Below are 18,073 nucleotides of genomic sequence, written 5' to 3'. Positions count from 1 at the left end.
AAGGGAGTAGGACTCTCCTGGCGCACCCCTTGTGGCCGGCCAGCCTCCCCCCCTCTAGTCCTTTATATACTGAGGTAGAGGCACCCTAGAACACACAAGTTGATCCACGTGATCTATTCCTTAGCCGTGTGCGGTGCCCCCAACCACCATATTCCTCGATAATACTGTAGCGGAGTTTAGGCGAAGCCCTGCTGCTGTAGTGCATCAAGATCGTCACCACGCCGTCGTGCTGACGGAACTCTTCCCCGACACTTTGCTGGATCGGAGACCGGGGATCGTCATCGAGCTGAACGTGTGCTCGAACTCGGAGGTGCCGTAGTTTCGGTACTTGATCGGTTGGATCGTGAAGACGTACGACTACATCCTCTACGTTGCGTCAACGCTTCCGCAGTCGGTCTGCGTGAGTACGTAGACAACACTCTCCCCTCTCGTTGCTATGCATCACATGATCTTGCGTGTGCGTAGGAAATTTTTTGAAATTACTACGAAACCCAACAATAACAGACAATGGAAACACAGAACGCTCGCTCCGCACGAAAGAGCATACTGCGGCCCTCGCCGCAGAAGCACAAAGTAGCCTTTTAAGGCAAACCGCCAATTCGGCGATACATCCCCCGGACACCGTCAAGCGAGTCCGGAGTAACCTGCAACAAGATCGCCTGGCACGTTCAGAGCTCGCCTAGCAATTTGGCCCCCGTCCCAGTCCCAGTCAAGCGACGAAATCCGTGTCGCGCGTACATAATTACGCACTGAAAATACCATGGGCATAGGCGGGGGCATGATCGGGGCACGTCCCGCAATGCAACTTAACCGCCCTAGGGGTTGTATACCTTTATCATTTTTTCTTTTTTAGGACCCTACTCTCTGGAAACCCTTTCCGGCAGTATGATTGCCGGACATATTACGGGAAGGAACAACCAAGGAGGCAAGAAGCTAAGACGTACAAGGGAACCCCCAGGTGGTCTCTACTAACAATTGATATACCTGCTTTTTATTACCCATACGCAGCTTGCCCTTGGATAGGACATGTCAAATAGTCCTATTTTTTGCTTATTGCACTACTTGTATCAGTACGCTTCGACGTATTATTTAAATAACAATGCATAGCATCAGTCTATTATTGCATTATCCATTCCCTTTTTCTTATATGTTCATTTACGACAACTTGCACCCGTACATTCTGGTATGATCAGTACGCCAGGGGCTTTCGTTTACCCCATAATACGGCGTGAGAAGTCCGAACACTTTCGACAGTGCGGCACCCCGAACTTATAGCATTATATGCATCAGCTCCAAATCATGTCTTGGGTCAATAGTTGGGTTTGCCCGGCTCCCATGTTTTGGTACCTTACATTCCGCTATATCGGCTAAGGTAGCGCTGGGAGAACTACTGCGATTGTGTCCCGGTTCTTCCGGACGAGCACCTCAGTAGAGAAAGCCGAAAACTGACTGTCATGATAAGATGAGAGCTGGTCGCTGTTCGAAAGGTCTCAAGTCCTTAAAGACTTTTTCCGCTTCAGGCGAGGAGTCAGCCTTGCCTGACTTAGGCGTATATAGCGCCCCAATTCGGCCTTCCGAATACTAGGGGCTTCGCCAAAATTTAAAATTGTAGACTTCTATGGCTAAGTGAGAGTGATAAAGCCTTATAGTCCGATTGCCTGGTTCGTTGTGCTGAACACCTCCCTCAAAGGACCCAAAATTGGGATAAAGAGTGCTCAGGTTTATCCCGAACACCCCAGTACTAGTTACATGGGGGCAGAAGCCGACGACTGGCCAACTTCAGATTTTATAAACGGCCGCACAGAAGGTAATATTTTAAATTCAAAAAGCGTTGCATAGCGCAAATGAACTCGTTTCACATTACAGGATCACATGAGCATATTCATTCAAAAATTACATCTCTAGTACATTCCTCCGCCACAAGGCGGGAACCCTTCAGGACACTGTCATAATACATTTCGGGGCAGCGATGCTCCTTACCCTCTGGCGGCCCCTCCTTCACCAGCTTTACGGCGTCCAGCTTCGCCCAGTGCACCTTCGCCCGGGCAAAAGCCCTGCGCGCACCCTCGATGCAGACGAACCACTTTATGACTTCAAGCCATGGGCAGGCATCCACAAGCCGCCTCACCAGACCGAAGTAGCTGCTAGGCAGGGGATCGCCAGGCCACATCCGGACTATAAGACCCTTCATGGCCTGTTCGGCCGCCTTGTGAAGCTCGACTAGTTGCTTTAGCTGGTCGCTCAAGGGCATTGGGTGTTCGGTCCCAGTATACTGAGACTAGAACAACTTTTCCATCGAGCTCCCCTCCTCAGCTCGGTAAAACTCCGCGGCATCCAGTACACTGCGGGGAAGATCTGCGAACGCTCCTAGAGAGCTCCGAACTCGGGTAAGTAAAAGGAAAGTTTCCTTCACATGCTTGCTTTGCATAATGAATGCCTTACCCGCTGCTATCTTCTTCACCGCATCAATCTCCTGGAGGGCCTTGTGGGCTTCAGCCTTGGTGCTCCGTGCGCTTTCGAGCGTCTTCGCAAGCTTGGACTCTCGCGTCTTAGAGTCAAGCTCCAATGACTCGTGTTTTTTGGCGAGAGCCTCGAGCTCTTGCTACACCTCGCCTACCCGGGCTTCTTGCTTTTCCCGCTCAATGTGCTCCTTGGCCGCTTTGTCTTTGGCATTGGATAGCGCCTTCTTCAGTGTCGCCACCTCGGTCGTGGCCCCTGGCAAATTCATGATGATCCTATTACTTTACAACTGAATTTCTTTTTAATATGTAGACAAGGTATTGCTTACCTTTGCTCTCCTCGAGCTGCCTCTTGGTAAGGCCGAGCTCTTCCTCGGACCGCTCAAGGTCCTGCTTCAGTGCAGCGATCTCCGCAGTACGTGCGGCAGCGGCCAGCAGTGAAGCCTGCATATGCACATAGACATATTCTGATTAGACTCCTGAGTCATTATTTGATCCTCTATTCGGCCTTTCTTCGCGAACGCCAAAAAGAGCATCGGGGGCTACTGTCTATGCGGTAATATTTTCCTATATTTTGATTGCTTACCTGAAAGCCTGTTAGGAGGCTGGCACAAGCTTCGGTTAGTCCGTTTTTGGCGGACTGAACTTTCTCGATCACCGCACTCATGATAGTGCGGTGCTCTTCGTCGATGGAAGTGCCGTGAAGCGCTTTCAGCAAGTTGTCCGGTGCCTCTGGATGGACAGAGGCCACCGGCACGGGCGGCTTGCGCCCCTTAATGGGGGATCGCCTACCGGAGTCCGGAACCACCGAAGGTTCCGGCGTAGTGTTCAGCTGGGGGCCGAACTTGGAGCCCGTGGGAGTCTTGCTCCCTTTGCGCCTAGGGTCCGGAAGGTCGCCTCGAGGCGCCCCCAGGACTACCTCCCCTCGGCTTGGTGCCTTTTGAGACAACACCTCGACGTTGTCCGTAGGGCAAGGGGTGGAGGCGGTCGGAAGTGAATCGCTATTCATATCCGACGAATCCAAAGAACCGTCCGACGAAGATACGTCGAGACGGGCTCGGGACGGACTGCATAATCATATTCGGCGTAAGGAGAAGCAGTGCAATAAAACATACCATGAATTACTATGGTATGCAGATACTTACGACTTCGCCAGGGGCTTGTCCCTGGGTAACCACTCATCGTCGCTGTAGGCGGCCGTCGTGGAGCAGTCCGGAAGGAGGGTCCTTCCCTTATTGGACCCTTCGGCCTCCCCGGTTGGGGCGGCCTTCCTTTTTTTGTCTCCCCCGGCTGGGGGGGAGAATTTTTCTCTTCCTCCTCCTTGTTTTCGCGGGAGGAGTGCGCTTCGGAGTTATCGGGCGATGAGTCCGATATAACCTTGCGCCGGAGACCCTTTTGGGTCCCTGTGGCCTTCTTCACCGGCACCTCGTAAGGCGCCGGAGCTAGCATCTCCGTTAGGAGAGCATCTGCAGGATCTTCAGGTAGAGGGGCTGGGCAATCGATCTGCTCCGCTGTCTCTACCCAGTCCTGTTAGTGGCATGGGAGCTTAGATCCCGCACATGATTAAACTGGGGCAAATAAATATCCTGTGAGATATAAAAACTTACCGGATTGGCATGGCGCTTTGCGCTGAGTCCGTGGTCCTCGGTAAGGGGAGGAGGTAGCTTGGCGCCCTTGAACAGCACCTTCCAGACGTCCTTGTGCGTCGTGTCGAAAAGCTCTCGCTGCGTCTGGTGCTTGGCCGGGTCGAACTCCCACAAATTGAATACCCGTCGTTGACACGGGAGGATCCGACGGATGAGCATGACCTGGACTACGTTGACGAGCTTGATTTTCTTGCTCATCGTGTTCTTGATGCAGGTCTGGAGTCCGGTTAGCTCTACCGGAGAATCCTGCGACAGGCCCTTCTCTTTCCAGGAAATAAGCCGCATGGGGATTCCGGATCGAAATTCGGGGGCTGCCACCCAGTTGGTGTCGCGCGGCTCGGTGATGTAGAACCACCCCGATTGCCACCCCTTTATGGTCTCCACATAGGAGCCTTCGAGCCAGGTGACGTTAGGCATTTTGCCCACCATGGCGCCTCCACACTCTGCTTGCTGGCCGACCACCACCTTCGGTTTAACATTGAAGGTCTTTAGCCATAGGCCGAAGTGGGGCCTGATGTGGAGGAAGGTCTCGCACACGACAATAAACGCCGAGATGTTGAGGATGAAATTGGGGGCCAGATTATGAAAATCCAGCCCGTAGTAGAACATGAGCCCGCGGACAAACGGGTGAAGGGGAAATCCCAGTCCGCGGACAAAGTGGGAGCTTTGTGATGTTCTCCACGACGAAGGAGACCATCCACTTGCCTCCCGCTCCGGACATGCTTGGAGTGATTTGAGGAGAAAGACGTGAACTTGGACGCTGGAGCTCGAGTATGCGAGAATGGATAAGCAAGGAGGAAGAAGGCGTGGGTAAAAAGGGTGAATCTTTGTCCCTTTATAAGGGCAGAAGAGGCGATGCGCCTCCCCACTTACCTGGTAAAATCGCTTATTCTCCAAACGCCGTAATTGATGGCGCGGTTGGGTTACCCGTACCCGTATTGATGAGAATCCCGTGATAAGGGGACACGATCTATGCTTCGACAAGACGTGTTAAGAAAACCGCCTCGCGTTATGTGCAGTGCTGGTTGAGAAAAACGGTTCGAATAATGATCGGGCCATGGCATGATGTCATATTGCTAAACGTGTCAGCAGATTAGATTTGTGGAAACATTATTCTCTCTACGGTGGTATGTGGAACTTGTTTTGCAGAGCCGTACACTATTCTTGTGTTCAAAATCTTCTATGAAGTATTCGGAGGAAGAACCCGCCTTGCAATGACGAAGACAAATCTGCGCGCCGGACTCATCGTCATTGAAGCCTGGTTCAGGGACTACTGAGGGAGTCTTGGATTAGGGGGTCTCCGGACAGCCGGACTATATCTTTTGGCCGGACTGTTGGACTATGAAGATACAAAATTGAAGACTTCGTTCTGTGTCCGGATGAGACTCTCCTTGGCGTGGAAGGCAAGCTTGCCAATACGAATATGTAGATCTTCTTCCATGTAATCGACTCTGTGTAACCCTAACCCCCTCCGATGTCTATATAAACCGGAGGGTTTAGTCCGAAGGACAACATACAATCATACAATAGGCTAGCTTCTAGGGTTTTAGCCTCTATGATCTCGTGGTAGATTAACTCTTGTAATGCTCATATCATCAAGATCAATTAAGCAGGACGTAGGGTATTACCTCCATCGAGAGGGCCCGAACCTGAATAAATATCTTGTCCCCCGCCTCCTGTTACCATCCGTCTTAGACGCACAGTTCGGGACTCCCTACCCGAGATCCGTCGGTTTTGACACCGACAGCGATGACGCCTGCGGGCGCCATCAACCTTCTTGAAAGGACATCGGGAGTACCTTTCCCCCGCTTCCCTGCGTGTACCGTGTTGCTCGGTTCGCGGCGACTCGATAGCATTGGAGCATGGTGGATGTTTCCGGTGGGTCGAGAGTACCTCTCCCTCGCTTCCCTGCATGTACCGTGTTGCTTGGTTCGCGGCAACTCGATGGCATTGGAGCGTGGTGGATGTTTCCGGTGGGCCCAACGATTGCGGGATGCTTCAGCTTTCGTTCATGCGGCCCAACGACTGCTGGATGCTTCAGCTTTCGTTCATCCGGTGCTGCCAGCATTTCTTTTGGATGTGATTGTGTTGTTTGCCCCAGCATCAAACTTCTGGCTGTATCAGGTGGTTGCTATATTAATATAGCAGGGCAGTAAATCTTATATTGTCAATGCGCGCGCACACACTTATTTTCGAGGTTTTTCACGACATTTTAGCAAAGCAGCACTCGTAGTGGTGCTTGTAGAACTAGAACCTTCAATACAATTTATCTGGTACCATGTCATACAGACGCAAGGAACAAAAATAATAGTCACTCAGCGACCATCTTTCGCCGGCCTCTACATGAGTCACAAGCTCAAACTTTCATGAGTGACGACTTCAAAGCACAACCCAGCGTGATGAATACAAGGTAACACGGAGTATTTTTCAATTCCCGGAAGTTCACGAAGTTTTGTGTGTCGATCAGCATCGAATAAACTAAGACAGCAAAACATGGATAGCCATGAAAAGGCAGGATCGACTTCATTGAAGCTGGATGTCAAAGATGCTTTTTCAGACCCCAAAACCGAACACTGCACGTATCCTCTGGAAGATGAGCTCTTTCCAGCCTCTCTCAGTGTTCTCCACCACGGTTGAGTTCCCATACCTGCAGTAGGAAATGGCAACACAGGACTTTCAACAGGAGCCGAAACCGGTAGAGATTAACCAATTCAAAAGTTTAAAGCACAAAAACTTGAAGTACCTGTCTTCCTCTGGCACATCAGTTTGTTTGAGCTTTATTGTTGTCACTCCTGACTCAGGCTCATCAAACACCAACCTGACCTGCATTACAGCACAATGAGGTTATGTTCCTGAACGAAAAATGTGACGTTTTATATCTACAGAACATCATTAGCAAGATGAAAATATCAGCTGGTCAAGCATATTAAGCACTAGTATTTATTAGTAAGGCAGCTAGGAAAAGAGACATGGAGCACGTAGGCAAATAACCATATGCATATTACGGCATGCAGATATAACTGCAAGGAAGGAATGTTAGGCCACTGTAGCTACTCTGACATCCCTTGATAAGTCGGATCTCGTTCCAAGAATTTACATCGCCCAAATTGAATCAGTATTAATACAGTGTATAAGGTCAGCATTAGTAGTTCATTGCAAAAAAAAAACAATATGAAGTGAAACCATTCTTCTAGCTAGGACTCGTGTTCTAAAAATGGTAGACTGGACTCATTAGTCCTTGTATCACTCCACATTGATGGTAACAGACTAATTCTATGGCAACAGGCAGACATTCCTTACACAAGGCCTAGCATTCAGTCCACCTACAAGGCTACAAGACTAGAATCTTAGAAGATAATATGTCCATGGTAATTGGTATGATATATGAAAATCTCTCCTCTCATCATAAAAACAAAATAGTACTGATCATATGCTGAATTATATCAACCTCAAATGCCATACTAGAGATGCCAATTTTTGCTGAACATGGTGCTACCCACAGATGGTACTTGGCAGGAGGTACAAAGGAGTGGGAAAGTAAATTGTAACTGTAAATAGTCAACAGCTCAAGTTCTATGCTTATTACTCTCTCCGTTCCTAAATATTTGTCTTTCTAGAGATTTCAACAAGTGACTACATACGGAGCAAAATGAGTGAATCTACATTCTAAAATATGTCTATATACATCCGTATGTGGTAGTCCATTTGAAATCTCTAAAAAGACAAATATTTAGGAACGGAGGGAGTAGAATTCGCAGATGGCCCATTCTTACCAGCACGTCTAACTGTATGAAAGTAATAATTCATATAATCAAACATCCAATCTTGTTCATTCATTGTTAGATGAGCCTAAGCTAACTTGGTTCAGCATGAGCCAATTTCATGCATCCCTATCAAATACCGAACGGTGGAGCGGTACAACTACATAACACAAGCAAGCACAATGTCATAATGATGTCTTTGAGCATAGAACTTACTGTAGAATGGACGCCATCAGCCCAGCTCCCAAACCGCCATTTCTGCACGATCAGCTTCCCTTCCTGCAGCTCCTCATTAACACCTGTGATGGACCCATCAAAGAGGCTAAACTGCCCACCAACATCCTTGCTGATCCTCGCATTGCTCTGTGTGAAACCCTTCCACCTGTTGTCATCCATCAAGATCTCATAGATGTCCTTGGAGCGGCAGTTGAACTTCTCTGTCATCTCGATAGTCTTGAATCCTTCCTTATCCTTGCCATTCGCCTTCTTCTCCTTAGCTGCTGGCGCCTGCACTGGCGCTGCTGTTACCTTCACTGAAGGAGCAGGAGCAACAGCTGCGCCACCGGCCGCTGGGGCAGCCTTGGTGGAAATCTTCTTCGAATCTATCTCGTCCTTGGCGGGGCCACCATTCGCCATGGCGGCGACATAATCCCGGATCTTCGTAATAACCAGAGGCTTGCCATGGGCGATGAAGGCATCCTTGGCCCGGCGCGCGAGGGGGCCGTCGTCACCGCGAACAGTGATGCGGAGTTCGGGGTCCTCGTCGGCGTTCTCGTCAGCGAGGTAGGGTACCTCAGCGGTGCCGGTGACCTTGACGACCCCCGACTCGGTTGTGGCATCGGCCTCCCAGGCGAGCGTGAGGGAAAGCTCGTACCCTGGGATGACCTTGCCCTTGCGGATGTTGACGTAGGCCTCGCCATCAAGCTTGTCGAGGGTGGTGGTGCGGAGGGTGAGGCCGCCCTCTCCGGAGAGGACGGGGAGGCCCGCGAGGAGCTTGGAGAGAAGCGCGCGAGACCAGTCGAGACAGTCGCGCTCCGCCCAGTGCCAGTTGTGGACGTTGGCACCGTCGGCGCGCTCCTGCACGATCCACCGAGCGTCGCCCTCGCCGAACTTCGCCATGGGCTGGGGAGGGGGCTAGGGTTTGGTTGGGCACGATTTGCTTTTCTTTCCTCGGATCTGCGCGTCGTGTAAGCGAGCGTACGAAACTGATGTCTAGAGACGGGGGGCTTTTAGAATTGGGGAAGAATTAGGCCCACGGCTGAATCTGGACGGTTCGGTCGTGCGCTCGAATGGTCTGGAATTTTCCTTTTATGAAACAAATAAAATATACTTTCTCTGTTCACTTTTATAAGACGTTTAAGACAGCTAAAATTAAACTGTTTTAGGTATTATCTTAAATGCCTAAAACGTCTTACAAAAGTAAACGGAGGGAGTACTATTTCACTTAACCTTTGGATTTTAGCCATATCGCTAGTCACCAAACCAATAACAATGTCAGGGGCACCGGCATCTGCCAAGACTGAGAGCGGCAGAACAATCTTCAGTCCGTGTTATGCGAGTAGATGTGAGTATAATATCCACTTATTTCTTATAGTTTGAACTTTTGGATTAGTTGACTGAATTCGTGCCAACGCAGTATTGAGTTCAAAACCTTGCCAACGCAGTATTAAAGAAAGATTTTGCGCCCTACATCATCTCACCTTTAAGGTTTAGGCTGTGTTTGATAGTGAAGTGCTGCAGAAACTATAGTATTGAAAAATTGCAATATTTTTGTCTATAGGTACTAGATACCACAGTTTTGACATATCAAAGCATTTCGTAGTATTGGAAATACTCTGACAGTGTTTGGCTGGTGAATGTTTACAACGACGTAAAGTGGCTAGCTAGCCGCAAATTGAACAGCTTAATCAGACTCGGCGGCATGCTATGCATCAGCGGCGGTCAGAGCACACGCACGGAAGCGCGCGGTGTCGCTCTAGCTCGGCTGCAGGTTGGCCGGCAGCGGTGAGCGGGGCGCACTGAGGCATGGGGCGGCGTTCGGGAGCAGCGCATGCACGGCAAGCCGCGGCGAGCAAGGACGCGACATGATAGAGCTGCACACGTACGGTATGGTTATAATCGCACACAACGGCATGAGTTGCCCGGGGGACAACCTGATGCACAACACATACAAGAAGAGAAGGAGCGCAAGTGAGAGTAGGAAGGACACCATTTTTCTTTCCATTCCCTTCTGTTGGCTTGTCCCATGGCCAACGATCTTCCGGGCGGCGGCAGCTTGAGAGCGAGGAAGACGATCACGAAGAGTCTTGTTTTCTTCGCGTGCTCTGCTTTTAAAAAAGAGGTCTGAGGTTCTTTTTTTAATGCAGAGAAAATAACACAGTTTTGACAATACTATAGTTTAAATACTACAATTTTTTATCGATGCCAAACAGCTCACGATAATTAAAACCATGGTATTTTAGAAAACTGCAATATTTTTATAATACTTAGAAAAAGCTGAGCTATCAAACGGGGCTTTAGAGTCAAAAACCAGTAGATATAATAAATAATCGTGGCATGCCCCTGCTTCCACCGTCATAAACTCCAAAGAAGCATAGACATGAGGAAGAATTAGAGTATAATATCCGGTCCTCTTTTATAGTTTTGACTTTTAGAGTAATTGAAGGGTGCAACAGTTAATACAGGCTTATTACACTTCGGATGACAAAAGACAAAATTGAATTTTGCAAAGTTCATTTGCGCAGGAGGATCCCCTACTTTTGTAGAATCATACCCCCTTGATTTGAGAGCTTCAACTTGGACCTGGTAATCGGACTCGAAAATAACACGATTCCTCCAAGATTCACAACACCTTCCATTGCTTTTAATCACGTCATTGCTTTAGCTTGTAGTGGACTACGAACATGATCAAACTCCCCTGCAGCCGTAACATGAACCTCGCCATACTCGTAACGAACAATGAAACCCCAAGCTCCCTTCCATTTAGTGGCGGAGGGTGACAAAAATAGAAACGTGGGGAGGGAGGAGGAGTGGGGGGAATCCATATCAGGTCACACAATATGCATGGGAAAAGGCACCAAGTCAGAATATAAAGGGAGATGACCAGTTGACCATGTCACCGGTTCACAAATTGACCATGTCATAACACACATACAAGGGATATTTTCTATTCACACAATAAAACAGATAAATAATTGACATATAAGGGATGGAGAAAAGAACACCTCTCAGACACACTCAAGACATAAGCAAATCCCTTGAAATATTTCATGATGTTGTACGAGAAACAACATGATGGTGTTGCGTGAAGACATAAAGGTGGGACGATTTTAAAGTGTATTAAAAGTGTGTCCAATTTATTAGACATCATAAATATCTACCTAGGTTCCTGTATCAATTCATGTCTTTGTTGGCGTTCCTCCTCAATGATGCCCAAAAAATAGTGCATTAGGCTAAAAGTAGCAAAGTATATTGAGTACGATGCACATAAGAGCACATATTAGGCATGTCCATGAAAAATAATCAATCCATAAGGGTAGGAGATATGCCTAGCGGCAATTATAATAGCTACTCAAGCCTCGGTGGCACGTGGATCGGTGGGCACTATCGATGTCTTCAAACCCGCCCAAAGTATTCGTGTGGAACGTGCGAGGTCTCAATTCGCCGGCTAGAAGAAATGCGGTGTATCAAGTAGTGGCGGCGGCTAATGTGAGCATTGTATGCATTCAAGAAACCAAAATGGAGTCCATCTCCATCGATGTGGTTAAACATTGCCTGGGTAATAAATTCGAGCAATTTTACTACGTGCCTGCGGTGGGCACTCGCGGTGGTATTTTGATCGCTTGGGATAGCCTAGTAGTCTCCCTCTCGAACAGGCACACAACGGCCAACACGCTCACGGCTCTAGTCTCACAGGAAGGGAAACTGCATTAGTGACTTACCGGGGTATATGGCCCACAAGGTGATGTGGCCAAAGTTGATTTCATGACGGAATTGAGGGACATTCGGGATCTACATGTTGGACCTTGGATTCTGTTGGGAGATTTTAACCTTTTGGTCTCCACAGACGACAAGAACAAGCCTACCACGAACAGACGGATGATGGCAAGGTTCCGTGCTTTGATAAATAGGCTTGAACTGAAGGAACAATACCTGAATGGCAGAAGGTACACCTGGAGCAACGAACAAAGAGACCCGACACTAGAGAAGATCGACCATGTGTTTGTCACCAACACATGGGAGGACTTGTTCCCAAATAGCTTGCTCACTGCTCTGGGATCATCAGTATCAGATCATTTCCCTCTTCTACTGGATACGGATGCTGAATTCCATATGGGCAAGCGTTTCAAATTCGAGTGCTTCTGGCCTAAGGTGGATGGGTTCTTGGATACGGTCCAGGAGGCTTGGGGCTCGATTCAGTCGGTGGGGAATCCATTTATCATGTTGGATAACAAGCTACACGCCACTGCCAAGGCATTGCAATCCTGGAGCGACAGGTGGATTGGAAACACTCGACTGCAAATTGCCTTGGCCATGGAAGTCATTGCTAGACTAGATGCCGCTTCGTACAAGAGGACGTTGGAGAATCAGGAACACGATCTCCGCAAGATGCTCAAAAGGAAATTGTTAGGGCTGTGCTTGCTGGAGAGGACGATTGCGTGACAGCGTTCGCGCTTATTGCAGCTGAAGGAAGGGGAGGCCAACACAAAGTACTTCCAGCGACATGCGAGGCACATGCAACGCAAGAACATCATCACGGCCATCCAGGCCAACGGGGTAACACACACGGGTCAGGAGGATATAGCCAACGCGGTCGATGACTACTATGGGCGGCTCTTTGGCTCGACGACAGCAAGGAAGATGCCGATAAACCTTGATATGTTGGATTTGCCGTCCCATGATCTTCACCAAGTGGAGGTGCAGTTTGAGGAGGAGGAAGTTTTCAACATCATTAAGTCGATGCCACTTGACAAAGCGCCAGGCCTGGATGGGTTCACCGGCCGCTTCTTTGTCACTTGCTGGATGGTGCTCAACGATGATTTCATGAGGGCGCTAGATCACTTCCATAGAGGAGATATGAGGGGGAATGGCTGCTATAAACAAGGCCATTGTCACATTTATACCTAAGAAGCCAGGAGCGGTGGATATAAAAGACTTCAGACCAATCAGCCTAGTCAGTGGACCGATCAAGATTTTTGATAAAATTTTGGCTACAAGGTTGGCGGAGGAACTACCAAAGCTTGTGGGGCACCACCAAAGTGCGTTTGTTAAGAGGCGGTCTCTGCACGATAACTATATGCTAGTCCAATGCACTGCCCGGAGGTTGCATGCACTATGGAGGCCAACGGTCATGCTTAAGCTCGACATTACTAAGGCGTTTGACACGCTGCAATGGCCGTTTGTGCTAGAGGTTCTAAGGAGAATGGGCTTTGGGGAGAGATGGTTGACGTGGATCTGTGGACTTTTGGCAACGTCGTCGACTAGGATCATGGTCAATGGCACCCCTCGTAGACCGATACTGGCATGTCAAGGCCTTCGACAAGGGGATCCGATGTCCCCAATGTTATTCATCCTTTGCATGGAGCCACTACGTGCACTCTTCGAGTATGCGACAACGAAGGGGTTCCTCTCCCACCTAGCCAGATCGGGCTTGCGGCAGTGAATGTCAATGTTTGCGGATGATGTGGTTTTATTCTTCAAGCCAACAACTTTGGAAGCAACCACTTGTGCTGCGCTTTTAAACATCTTCGGGCAAGCGTCGGGCTTGATGGTCAACATGAACAAGAGCGCGATTTGGCCGATTCGCTGCTCTCAAGAGGAGGTGGAGGAGACTACGACCATCCTGGGATGCACGTCTTCGGCGTTCCCTTGCACCTACTTGGGACTCCCTTTGACGATCCGAAAGCAATCGGCGGCCCAGTTCCAGGGTCTCGTGGACAAAGTTCGAAACTCCTTGCCACTGTGGAAGGCAACTCTTCTGCCAAAGAGTGGGTGGTTGCTCTTGATCCAATCGATACTTTGTGCCATGCCCGTTCATTCCATGCTCGCGCTATCCCTACCTGCAAAAACACTCACTGCACTTGTCAAGATTTGCCGAGGCTTCTTGTGGTGTGGCAAGAGCGAAGCAAACGGCGGGAACTGCTCGGTGGCCTGGGATGAGGTGTGTACACCCAAGTGGGCAGGCGGGCTGGGCTTGCCAGACTTGAGGTGGCTCAACAAGGTGCTCCAGGCCCGCTGGCCATGGCTACAGAAGGTAGACAGTGATAGAGCCTGGGCGGAGTTCTCTATCTCGGTACCACATGAAGCCCACGCTCTGGTCCAGGCCGCGGCTCATACGACGGTGGGGAGCGGCGCCAAGACCCTGTTTTGGGAGGACCGTTGGATCAACGGAGCGAGAATTAGTGAGATTGCACCGGCAATATATGCCAGAGTACCACCACGCACCAGAAGGAAGAAGGTGGTCAGGGAGGCACAAGCCAACGACAGTTGGGCTTTAGATGTTGGCCCAAACCTAACGTGGGAGGAGCTTCAGGAGTTCTTGACCATTTGGACGCAGCTTGAGGTGGTGCAACTTGACGACGAGGTGGAGGACACGGTCAAATGGGTCTGGGAGAGCAATGGTACCTTCTCGGCGAAATCTGCGTATGAGGCCAGGTTCTTGGGAAGGGAAGTCTCGCTGATGGCTGCGTTCACATGGAAATCCAAAGCGCCATTGCAATGCCGGTTCTTCTCTTGGTTGGCTATCAGGAACCGCTGCTGGACTTCTGACAGGCTAGCACGGAGAGGACTGCCTCATCAGGACAACTGTCCGCTTTGCAGCCAACATGATGAAACCATGCAACATCTGCTCATTGACTGCTCATTCGCAAAGCAAGTATGGCATTGGTGTACCACACTCAAGGGACGTGTGGATTTCCTTCCGTTACCAGGAGAGACCCTGGCTGGCTGGTGTGTGAGACAGGATGTCAGCGATCTTCACCGCAAGTCAACTAGGGCACTATGCATACTATGAATGTGGGCACTCTGGAAACACAGGAATGATATAGTCTTCAACAACGCGACTCCATCACTTCCATGGGTTACGAATATGCTTAGAGAGGAAGGTGCGTCCTGGACGAAGGCGGGGCTGATAGAATAGGGCATGTGGCCAGCGGAGTGGGCAGTAACCTGAGTAGTTCGAACAGTTTCTTGTATTTCGGTAGGCCAGCTAAAAGCTGGCATGTAAATAGCGTCAAACCTTGTATTGGTGTTTTGGGGCTCCCCACCCCCACTCTATTCTTTAATGAATGACACGCACTCTCGTGCGTATTCGAGAAAAAATTATAATAGCTACTATTTATCTCCAAGTTCGTAACTATATTTATGTTCCATGCTATAACTGCAATGGTCCTTGAGTCTATATATCCATAAAGTCTCAGAGGGCCCATATGCACATGTAGAATAATAAATGAAAATAAATATTCCTAGTTGTGCCTTTAAGACTAGCTCAAGCATTGCATGATGGTCACGTTTTCCTGATCATGGGTATGACTATGCCGGCAAGTTCGAGGACACAATGTTATAAGAACGCTTGTGTTCAATTGACCCATATTGATGTTATGCTACGAGATACATCGGTCACGAGTTAATGGTTTTATAACATAGAGAAGTTAGCGTTTTCAGAATTCCTAAGACCATGAGAGTATTGAGTTCCTTCATGCTTGCTTGCTTCATGAACTTTGGGGTTTTGTTTACTGTCATTCGTAACAGGGTGGCTATTACAACAGCTTTTGGGTTCATGGAAAAGTATCACAAGTGACTTGATAGCTCAAGATTGGTATTTGCTCCTATAACGATGGAGATATATTCTTTGAGCCCTCTTGGTGTTATGGTATCCATCATCGTCTGGCTAGACACAATGTGATTTGATCACAAGGATACCGAAACGCGGGAACAAGAAAAGAGAACAAAACTAGTAACGAGAAAACTGGCATGGTGAACAAGTTGTTGATTCATGGGGATGCCATTAAATTTCATCTCGGGTATTTGTAGCATATCGCGAAGCAGCAGGAACAACATTCAATGATTACAAGTTCGCTCGAATATTCATTCATGTGGGTATAGGGGTCAATATGGATGTCCACGGTTACGCCATTGATCATTAATCGGAAAGAGTTCCGATCATGTCTATACTTCAACAAACCTATAGGGTCACACACTTAAGGGTCATCTATCTGCAAAGTAATAGCCATGGAGTCCAAGAGAATGTTACCGGAGAGTTTCGAAGAGGACATAAATTTTTCAGAGAAAATCAGAAATGTTTCAGAGTCACTAGAAGTGTTTCAGAGATAAAAACAACATACCAAAAATGTTCTGGAACACGTCCAAGATTATTTTAGGGGGTTCCAAAAATGTTCCTGACCTTCGGGAATTTTTCCAGATTAAATGGTCGTGGGGAAACTTGTCCCAGTCTGAGGGGACAAGATCCCATGAATCGTGGGATTATGATGTCATGGGTGATGTCACCCATTCCCTAAAGTAGTGGGTGATGTCATCTGTGCCCTAAAGTAGTGGGTGATGTCATCCGTGCCATGAAGTAGTGGGTGATGTCACCCGTACCCTAAAGTAGTGGGTGATGTCATGGGAGGTGCCCCCCTTTTGTGGCTTTAGGTGGAAAATATCCAAGGTTGTTTTGATCTTTTCCCCTAGTCTCTACCCCTTGCCTCCCACTATAAATAGAGGTGGAGAGAGCTCTCCATTTCACTCAAGTTCTCTCTCAACACATGCCATGCAATGATCTGGCTTTCCATCTCTCCCATCGCGAAATAGTTTTGTACGTCGAAAGGCTGTCTAGTCTTCGGTAGGTCCTAGTTTTGGACGACAAAGCCCTGCCGGATAGTTGACACCAGATGTGTGCAACCCGGTAGAGAGGTCTTAGTTTTGATCTTAGTTTAAGAGACATGTCGAGGTGCTGTCCGAGGGACTATCTTAGGTTCTGTCTGAGGGCCTCTCGAAGGGCCGTCGGAGGTTCTGCCTAAGGGCCTCCCAAGGGCTATCCAGGGACCGCCCGAGGGGCTGTCTGGGGGAGAACATCCTCACGGTTGGGAGGTTATAAAATCCTAGCTGCGGGGATCTGCACTGACGATCTTCGCTAACTCTACTTCCATTGCGCTATGAGTTGGTAACGATCAGATCAAACCTTGTATGCATCTTCATAGTGGTCCTAGGCTAGTGCGTAGGTTGGAAATTATTGTTTTATGTTGCGTGACCCTAAAGTGGCATCAAGAGTCGTGCTATACGTAGATGCATGTTACGATCTAGAATACATGATATGTATGGGTATTGCACAATATAATTTTTAGTAGATGAGATCTATTGCTAAAAATTATTTGTGTGAGTAGTAGATGAGATCTATTACCTGATGTTCTTCTTGTTTCCCTTGAATTTGCATAGTTCTAATCTTGATGACATGGTGGACTTTTTGCTACAGAGTTTTGGCAATCCACGATCCTTCCATGCTGCTCCTGAGTATGTTGGTTGATAGATCAACGAAGTGCTTCAGTTCTTTGGGTTCCACCATACTTAAGAAAGATGAATGTTTCGCATATTAAATGGCAATGTTGATATGATCTGCACAGGGTTCTTGTGTATGACGAAGTTCACTATGGGGCTCGAGATTTTTTATCTCATGTTTCATACTCCCCACAAAGTTAATCTAGCGAATTGAATAATCATACTTGATGATGAACGTTGGTAGCTGCAGTTTGTTTCGAAACCCTAGAAGCTGCGTAAAATAAAATCTGCACAAACCGATTAGTGGCCTCTAAATTGGTTTTGCAGGAAGGCACGTGATATCGTATAGTCTTCGTCTAATGAGAGTATATGTGAGAAGGCTATACAATGTAAATTAATTAACCTGACCTGCTTGTCATGATTTAGCATGATGGCTGGAGCTAGATGATTGTCACTTTAATGACCAGCGTGTCGACCTTGTTGTATTGGATTAATTTAATCAACTATTGTGATAGCAATATTATTTGATGCATATTACAGGCGGTGACAAGTTTTGCGAAGGTGGACACTGACACAAATGCCAAAGGTGAAGAAAATAAAACTCCTCCATCAAAAAGGGCTATACCATATCATGCTATTATGAATTGCTTGAGATGTTTATACCCTTTTATTGCACCCTTTTGATTGCACCATAGTCGCTCTTTATTAGGGTGAT

At 48.2% G+C, this 18,073-nt stretch overlaps 1 protein-coding gene across 1 annotated transcript; it reads right to left on the bottom strand.

The window, feature by feature from the left end:
* Nucleotides 1–6,341: 6,341 nt before the first annotated feature.
* On the bottom strand, nt 6,342–9,085 carry LOC125520039 (Aha1 domain-containing protein). The gene is made up of 3 exons (XM_048684833.2): nt 8,083–9,085; nt 6,849–6,928; nt 6,342–6,752 (listed from the first exon to the last, which is right to left on the bottom strand). The coding sequence occupies exons 1-3, from the start codon at nt 8,983–8,985 to the stop codon at nt 6,659–6,661; spliced, it is 1,077 nt and encodes a 358-aa protein (XP_048540790.1). The 5' UTR covers nt 8,986–9,085; the 3' UTR covers nt 6,342–6,658.
* Nucleotides 9,086–18,073: the final 8,988 nt, after the last annotated feature.

The sequence above is a fragment of the Triticum urartu genome, chromosome 7A, assembly GCF_056163025.1.
Source record: "Triticum urartu cultivar PI428250 chromosome 7A, HENAU_Tu73, whole genome shotgun sequence".
In the NCBI taxonomy this organism is placed as follows: Eukaryota; Viridiplantae; Streptophyta; class Magnoliopsida; order Poales; family Poaceae; genus Triticum; species Triticum urartu.
This window is presented reverse-complemented; position numbering and strand designations above follow the sequence as displayed.

Bases quoted from the DNA above. Each gene is read 5' to 3' on its own strand.
- LOC125520039 (XM_048684833.2), bottom strand. From the start codon at position 8,985: ATGGCGAAGTTCGGCGAGGGCGACGCTCGGTGGATCGTGCAGGAGCGC. The intron at 6,929-8,082 runs GTAAGTTCTATG...GCTGTAATGCAG, and splicing joins CTGATGGCGTCCATTCTACA to GTCAGGTTGGTGTTTGATGA. The intron at 6,753-6,848 runs GTACTTCAAGTT...TTCCTACTGCAG, and splicing joins GATGTGCCAGAGGAAGACAG to GTATGGGAACTCAACCGTGG.